General features: G+C 32.5%; 1 protein-coding gene across 1 annotated transcript; it reads right to left on the reverse strand.

Moving 5' to 3' along the window:
* Positions 1-592: 592 nt before the first annotated feature.
* On the reverse strand, positions 593-3020 carry LOC118754975 (protein I'm not dead yet-like; the record flags this gene model as incomplete). The annotated part of the gene is given in 10 exon segments (XM_036489837.1): positions 593-730; positions 793-1073; positions 1141-1235; positions 1290-1742; positions 1795-1844; positions 1908-2022; positions 2084-2232; positions 2308-2424; positions 2484-2610; positions 3016-3020. Coding segments are annotated over 10 exon segments (1530 nt in total), but the record flags the coding sequence as incomplete, so codon positions are not given.
* Positions 3021-9253: the final 6233 nt, after the last annotated feature.

Genomic DNA, 9253 nt, shown 5'->3' on the forward strand with positions numbered 1-9253 from the left:
TAATTAGTCGCATTTCATCATTTTTAACTTCCATACTATCAAATTAAATTTTGTGATTCGCGTAAATTCCAACCATCTATTTTTTATCAGCTGCTGGCAAATAGCTGCTGGCAAAAATTGTTCCAGCAGAAACTAGCAGCCTCCTTTCAAAATGAAATGTCACTTTGCTTTCTCAATTTCCCCTAATTTGCAAATTTTCTGCGCACGCGAACGCAAAAAGCTGATAGTTTTTGATAACTCGAAACAAGTTCTATGGGACTACAAGCAATTATTTTCTGCTTGTTAGCCCATTTATAAAAACGTGGTTTGTATAGTAAAAAGCTATTTTCATTTGATTTTTTTGGAAAAGCTTTGCAAGAATTTTCTATGCACTTACAAGTTTCGAAATTCTTTAAAATCTGCGTAAAACTGCTTCGTTGCAGGGCAATTTTCCTAAGATATGGCATGGTATAAGGGTTTGTATGAGAGAAAACTAACGGAATATTAAAAAAACACTTAAGGAACAGTTTCAAATAGGACTTTTTGCAATGGTAACTACGATTTGAATATACGAATACATATGTATGAATGTACGTATTTAGTATTAACTTACCATATCCTTGGTTCTAACGCTAGCATATGCAGACACTATGGCATTCGGCGGAGTGCTGACCGGTAAATGGAAAGCCATGCTTAGGCCTAACGCAGCGGGCAGACAAAGATAAGTGGGATTTACCCTTATAGATACCGCCTAAGAAATGCATAAAATAATTTTCATTAAGGTATTTCGCTAAGGTACTCATAGCACCCTACCAAATTCAATAAAATGGGCATTAAAATGTTGCACATGGCTACATTTGACGTAAAAGCTGTGGCTACCACGGCAACTATGAGGCAAATTAACTGTAGGAGCCATGGAGGAAGTACTTCCAGTGCAGATAGCTTTTCTCCAACATATGCGGCAAAATGAGATTTTGATGCCCCTTCAGATAGTGCGAAACCTCCAGCAAGTAAATATAATAATCCCCATGAGTGACGTACGGAAAACCAAGGCCAATCGAGAATGGATCTTATTGTGCCTTCTTGGCTTGATCCTAAAGTGCATACATGGCAATTAATTCGTTATTCAATATTTCGAAAAACTCGTATGTAGGTACTTACTCCGGCATGCGAAATACTTCATGCTTAAATAATTGATGGGCAATGTGAAAAGAAGGAAAGAGACGCCTATGAGTCCAGAAGCGGATTTAAGTTTTCTAAAATAACATGAAAGAAAATCGTTACAGTTTTGTAAGGTTTTCAAAACTCACTTTTCTGTCAAAATGTCTGCATATCCTTTTAGACCAGCCATGCCTGGCTTCCGTGTGAGAAAAAGAACTATCATCAGTAAAAAAAATATTCCCACTTGAAGCTCGTGGCATGAAAATTTTCCCAATTCTTTAGCTTTTTCTTTAATGACGGCCCGGGCAGCTTCTTCGGCTTCTTTAGACGCAGTAATTTTTTTATCACCCAATCTAAATAAACCCATGAATTGCCATTGCAGTGCCACAGCAACTAGAGTTGTGTTAAGGAGCATTGGTAGCACATTAAATGCCATGAAGGGCAAAAAGCTCATGTCGTTTGTGTCTTTGAACATTTTTTCAAAGATGCCTTTGTAAGCAATATTTGTTCCAGTTCCAATAAGGGTACCTAATCCACCGATAGATGAAGCATACGAAACTCCAAGGTAAAAGGCAATTGCAACTCTAGAAGGATATGGTGGGCTGCAATGATAATTATTGAGCATACATGGCTAAAGATCACTCAAAAACTTACTCATCGGCTGCAAGAACCTTGCTTTCATCATAGACATCAACAACGCCTTGCTAAATACAAAAAACCGCTTAATCTTTATAAGTCGCGAATTGTTTACTTACAAAATAACTTACCCCCGCCATTTCCTCTAGAGTACCTTTAATAATCGGACACATCATTGCCGTGGCAGCAGAATTGGTGATCCACATTGATACAAACATTGTAATGTATAGCATGCTAAAATGTAATCTATTAAAAAAAAAAACAAATTCCAATTAAATGGAAAATAAATAAAAATATTGCATCTCACTTGTACGGGCTACAGCCAACTAAAGAGAGTACACCAAAGGCTATGCGTTTATGTAAATTCGAATACTCAATGGCCAATGCCACCACCAAACTTCCGAAGAACAGCAGAATAGCGTTAGGGAAATAGCAATTAACGGTAGTTTCGGTATCCTTAATAGAGGAACCAGATTAACAAATGAAATGACATACATATACGTAACTGCACAAAAAAAAAAGTATTTTTACCAAAATTCCCATCAAGGGAAAAAACGCTACAGGCAGCAGAGAAGTTACTCCAAGAGGGATAAGCTCAAAGATCCAGAAAGAAGCCATTAAACATACCACATAGCAACAGCGCATCTCCTGAAAACAACTAATGTTACTAATAGTTTAACTACATACGTATTTACTTAGTGAGTTACCATCACTGGTTCTGTAAAAAGAAGAGGCAACAGTATGGTAGGAAATAGAACAGAGAGAAAACCTCTCCAATGAAATGTGAAAAAGTATTTCAATCGTTTACCAACAATCAAATTCTCCTTGCCGGTCCTGAAAATAAGGAAAGCATAAACACATATCGCTCGTTTAATAATATACAAAATTATTTCAAAATTTCAATTTTGTGGGAAAACGCAATCAAAGTTTGATCAACTCATGCAGTTGCTATACCAAAATACAGATGGAAATGTACTTATCTCGGCAATTTTTGGGAAGTTTAGCCATCTGTTAGGCTGAACGTATTCTACTTATCAAGCTTATTAATTGTATGATGAAGTCTCCAAAAAAGTAAATTTTGAATTATACATATTTATATTATTAAACGTGTGATAGTATGTACATACATATGGACATATGTACCATGGATTCAATAATAATAATTATTGAATCATGCACATGTACATACATTTGTACTATATATTTAACAAATTATTTTGTTATAGAAAATAAACGTACCTCATTTTGAACACAAGACTTGATTCCATGCAAATGTGATTTTAAAATTTTAATTTTCTATGTTTGAGACCTACTCCAGGGATAACTATGTGCTATTGAATGATATGTGGCAAGTAAAATATGTACATACATACATACCAAGGTACATTGAACAGGTAGTATCAGTAGAGCAGCTGATTTGATTTATTTCAAATTATTTGGTCTCGAAAATGTCAAATATTTTTAATTTTTTCTCACAAAAATTCTGAATTGTTAAAATCCATTTGCTTGTGAAACCTTTTTCCATACAAAACAAGCGATTGAATAGCAGCTTTTGGAACGTTCGCCCAACTCGGCAGCACGACCGCTGATTACTGGGCCTTACAAAGGATGGATCAATGCTTCGAGAAGCAAACAAATTTACTAGGAAAGAAAGTTGCATCAATTTTTATTTTTTCCAATTTCAATTTTTTATTTTTTATAATTTTTTGTATTTCACATGGCACGCTTTGATTTAGAAGAAAAAATTCAGAACAGTTTTTGACACTTTCGATACCAGAAGCAACAACAAAATACACGTAAATGTTGTTTTTGCTCTACTGATACTACCTGTTTAATGTGCCTTGATACATACCAAGGCGAATACATACCCAACAAGCATTTCAGTAAGTGTTTTTAAAAATAACTTAAAGTAAGTTTGCTATAATAAGCGTCAAATAAGCATTTTTAATATTAAGCTTATTACAAGTTTTTTCAAATAAACCTTTAATAAGTTTTGAGAGCGAATGTTTACAAATAACTTAAACTTATAAATGAAATGCAAATGCCAACGACATGAAGTAGTAAATATAGCATTTTTTCAATCGTAAGTGACGTGTTTACTTTTTTTAAAATATATTATTAAAAGAAAAAATTAAATAAAACCGATGCGATAAAGAAAATCCAATCCAGGACCCGCTGCGCTAATCGGTGGAGCATTCGAGTCTTCAAATGATGAGTTCTCCTTATCCTTTCTTAGTTTAACATTCAATTAAAAATGTATTAAATTTTTTTCAGAAAAGTTCATCAATGAGAATGGCGGCGATGAAGCCGAATATATAGCTGCATCGATGTCGTTTTTCCAATTTGCCAATAACCGCATGTAATTGAAAGCACGCAACAAGATGTAATAATGAACTTTTTTATGCTTAATTTTTGTGTGTTATCGTGAATTTGTATGCTAAAATGTCTTTTCCCTATTTATATTTTCGCGACTGTAGATGAGTCCGCCGAAAATTCGCATTTCGTTTAGTTTCTAGATGTTAAGCAATCTATGTATGAGTTTTTGATGAAATATCTTTAAATAAAGGGTTATAAAAATGTTTATAAAAAGCTTTCTTTTGAAAATTTTTAGTAAGTCTATATTCATACGCTTATATACAACTTTTTTTGTACCTTTGTTATAAGTTTACACTTTTACGCTTATAAAAAGCTTTCTTTTGAACATTTATTACAAGTTTATATTTCTACGCTTATAACCAATGTTCCTTTTCGATTATATTACGCTTACTTTCAAGCGTTTTATAAACAAAAAATTAACGTTTTGTAAGCTTAATGTTTATAATTGAAAACTTAAAAATAGACTTTCTTTAAGTTTATTTTGCTTATTGGGATATAAGGTGGTATCGATTCAACAACTACAACAATTACTTGTATTTTGTTTTTGCTTTTAGCGGGCCATTGTCAAATTTCAGCTATTCTTCCCGGAATGAAAAAGGGCAACAGAAAATACAAACACTCTCACGTTTTCACTCACTCGCTAACGAAACACAAAATTTTGACAATCAAACGCTACTCACAGCTGATGAAACAACACCACCTTATATAAATTCGCCTTGATACATTCCATTGTATAGGTATACGCCATGGTGGAATAATAACAAGGTGTTGCCAGTACCGACGTGTATGTTGTGATTTTGACAAGATCGGCATGCTTATTTTCAGTGCTGCCGATCTTAATTTTTATACTACTATTCGTTGTGAAATAGTATTTAAAATACTCCATTTGAGTAATTCGTTGTATCGTGATTTTTTAAGAACTTGGTGCTTTCAGAACGATATTAATATCTAAAATTGCTGGATTTGTATAATTTTTGTCTTCAAAAAGTAAAAAAATAAAAGATGTCATGGCTATCAATGGAAAAACCGAGCACAAAAATCGTATGGAAAGGCGATTTTTTATATTAAATAACTCTTGCTGCATTGTCATAATATTGAGCCAAATGAACTACTGATACACTAGAATAGAGTGGCTGCATGGTTCAATTAGGAATTCGCTTATATTATCGATATTTATGTGTTTTAATCTATTTAAAAAGTCATTTACAGTCTTATAGGAAATTGCCTTATTTTACGGCTTTTACTTTTTTAAAGTTACGATATATGTCCAAGCTGTGTGGAGCTGCCGATACAAACATATATTCAGGCTTATAAGCCTGTAATTATACATTTTTCTACATTTAATTTGAAATAGTATGCACCAACGGATTAAAAGTAGTAAATAATTAGTACATTTTCTAGTATTTTAAAATGCGTGACCAGAATAGACCTGCCGAAAAAGTGAGGTTAAGTTACTGACAACACCTTGTTATTATTACACCATGGGTATACGCATGATACAAAAAAGAAGGTAGTTTCATTACTACTATTTTTTTATTATAAAGCAGATTTTTGACATTTCTCCAGATGTAAACATTAAGCATAGCTTTGCCACATTGAAATTTTTTGATAGGGGAGATTTTCTTTTAAATATTTGGGAGTAAAATTTACGTACAAACAATAGTAAGTTGATGGTTCGATAATCAAATTTGAACGTTTTTCTCAAGCGTTTAAAAGATCCTTTGAATAATATCGATGTGCATAGATAAAGAAATAAAATAAAATCTAGTTTTGAACCATTTATTTATTAAAATCTGACGTACATTTATATAACTAGTCTACAAAAGAAATGCAATGTTAACTCAGAAGACATCGGCTTTATAAGGGACTTGAAAAATAAGTTGCTTTATAATTTAAAAACAGTTGCTGTTGAAAACTAACAGATTTGCACAAAATTGTGCTTTTTTATACCTGCCAGCAAAAGAGCGAATCTGAGCAAAGGTACACAAAAGAGAAATGTTTACAAATTATAAGAACGTTAACTGAGAATTCTGACAGTACAACGGAACCACAAATTCCGGTTACACCTTTGTTACCTTCAGACAACTTTGAGCTGTTTTCAGGTCTTCTTAAACAACCTACCTTTGTGAGCAGAACTGATAAAGCTACTGCAGAGGTATATTTTCATACGGACTTCGATATAAGTAATTGGTGGGAGGTACACAAATGCGAAATGCCGCTGCTGCATAAACTCAATCGTAGAGTAATAGCCACTCCTTCAACTAGCGCATCGTCAGGAAGAGTTTTTTCTTCTGCTGGAAATGTTATTTCTGACAAAAGATGCCACCTTTTGTCAAATGATGATGCCCTTAATCAGTTGATATTTTTGCATTATAATATTCAGTTAGGAAACCAATAAAATTAACAAAAATTGCCTTTACAAATGTTTTTTCTTTGATACATTCATTACAGCAGTTATGCTATGCACTTGTTCTTCGAATCAAGCACTTGTTATTTGAATCGAGCACTTGATAGTGTGAATTACTCACTCAACCGACAATGTTTTTTCAATGCTATCGCACGTTATGTTTGGAAATAAATGAGTGCGAGTGTGTGCAGATGTGAAAAGAAAGCGAGTGACTTAAAATGTAATTTGAGTGTATCCATGCAGCTCTCTGGTATACGCATGATACAAAAAAGAAGGTAGTTTCAATAAATAACTTTTGACGGATAATATAATTTTTTGAAGTTACATAAATTGTGAGTATTCTCAACGGCCTTGCCATTTTTATAATATTAAAACAATAAATCATAGTATTTTCTGTGCCATATTTATACCAATTTAATAAAATTTCAAATCAAAATTATCAGAGCTTGGAATTTTTTTACTAACGTTGTTCGCACCTTTTTTATTAAAGATATATAAAATGTAAACTTCCAAAGGAGACTTCATCGTAATAGTTCTTTTTATTTTATAATAAAGATCACGAACGCATTGTGTTTATTTCTTAATTTTCTTATGTTGAATGCGATTTAAAAATCTAATTCTTAAGAATTTTCTTCCCAAATAAAACGTTTTTATAATATTTTGGTTCAAATTTACTTTTAATTTTCTCATCACATTTTGCAAAAAATTAGGCTTTGTGGTTAGCGTGTCACCACTAACTTCAACAAATTTTTAATTTTAACATTTCAATGAATGAAAAAAACTTGAATTATTGTGTATTAATTTTCAGGTCCATTATATATTCTACTTAAAAAAATTTTACTTCTAGTGATCAGGTAGCATGAATTTGATGAAATGTCATAATTTTATTAAAAGTCAAATGGTTAGCAACAACAACGAATGTCATTAAATGGAACTACCTTCTTTTTTGTATCATGGGTATACGATGAATTCATATAAGGTGGTATCGCTTCAACAAATACAACAATTACTTGTATTTTTTTTTGGCTTTTAGCTGGTCATTGTCAAATTTCAGCTATTCTTCTCCGAATGAAAAAGGGCGACAGAAAATGCAAATACTCTCACGTTTTCACTCACTCACTAGGAAAATATAAAATTTTGATAATCGAACGCTACTCACAGCTGATTAAACAACACCACGTTATATAAATTCCAGAGACACAACTGTTATAAGGAATATCAAAAAAAAAAATTGGTCCATACATACCTCCGTACCAAGTTCCAATACGCTACCATGAACACTTCCAAGGATATGCAATATGAAAAATTTGGTTTTTATGGGAGGTGCCATGCCCCCTTTTCCAATAGCCTAAATTTTTCTCCATTAGTATGCGATTTATTTCACATACCTTCGTACCAAGTTCCAGTACTCTACCATGAACACTTCCAAAGATATGCAGTATGAAAAATTCGGTTTGTATGGGAGTAGCCACGCCCCCTTTATATATCGAAATTATTTCCCTAATATTATCATCCTTGGAGGGGTTGGAGTAAGCGTCCAAAATTTCAAACAAATCGGTACAGCTGTTCTCGAGTTTTCCGAACAGAAACAAAAACCGCTTTCGAAATATATATTAGTACAGATAACAAATTAAATACATTAGTTAATTAGCGGCATCCTATGTAGAAATGTTTATAAATAATGTTTTAAATAACTGCAGGCATTTGAAATTAATTTCAAGTATTTTCCATAAAATTGAAAGCATTCAAACGTAAAATTTTTTTTCTTTCATCTTTCAACATAAATAAATAAAAAACTAGAGCTTCTTAAAAAAATCGGCTCGAACAGTTCGACGCAGAATTTAATTATCTTTCGTTTGTAAAAAAGAAACTTGAATTCGGTTCATATTTGGGCTCTCAAAATTAATTTGTCCACGATTACCTTTTTTGCCCCACTGTGCGTCGCTCAGTGAGAGTTATTCTCAAGACAAAATTATTTCTGTTGCTCATAACTTTTATTTTCGACGTTTATGTTTTTACGTTGCCTGGTACGATTTATTCCTAAGACAAAATTTTTTCCATTGCCCATAATTTTTATTTTCGACTGTTTTTTTTTTACATTGCATGATAAGAGTTATTCTCAATGAAAAATTTTTTTTGTTGCTCGTAACTTTTATTTTGAAGTTTTTGGTTATGCGTTGTAGTAATGCTGTTTTTGCTTTTTATTTAACCGGCCGTAAAGCTCCATAAATCAGCTTATGAAAATTTTTTTCTTTTGCTCATAACTTTTATTTTCGACGTTTTTGTTTTTACGTTGCCTGGTACGAATTATTCCCAAGACAAAATTTTTTCCATTGCCCATAATTTTTATTTTCGACTTTCTTCTTTTTACGGTGCTTAGTAAGAGTTATTCTCAATGAATATTTTTTTGTTACTCGTAAATTTTATTTTGAAGTTTTTGGTTATGCGTTGTAGTAATGAGACATATATGTAGTAATGAAATATATATATTCGCTCAAATTTTTGTATGGGTTCTGCACATGAAATAATCTAACACGTATTCGAGGAATTTTTTTGTGGCGAAAGCCACAATAAATAATTATTTCAAACGTGCACGAACAATATGGCAACACAAACCTATTGAGTCAGCTGACCCATGCTTGCAAGCAGCGCTGAAACGAATGTGAAGAGAAAAGGTAATGCCGAGTACATAGG

This window comes from Rhagoletis pomonella, unplaced genomic scaffold (assembly GCF_013731165.1).
Source record: "Rhagoletis pomonella isolate Grant_MI unplaced genomic scaffold, Rhpom_1.0 Rhpom_scaffold_05026, whole genome shotgun sequence".
NCBI classification, from domain to species: domain Eukaryota; kingdom Metazoa; phylum Arthropoda; class Insecta; order Diptera; family Tephritidae; genus Rhagoletis; species Rhagoletis pomonella.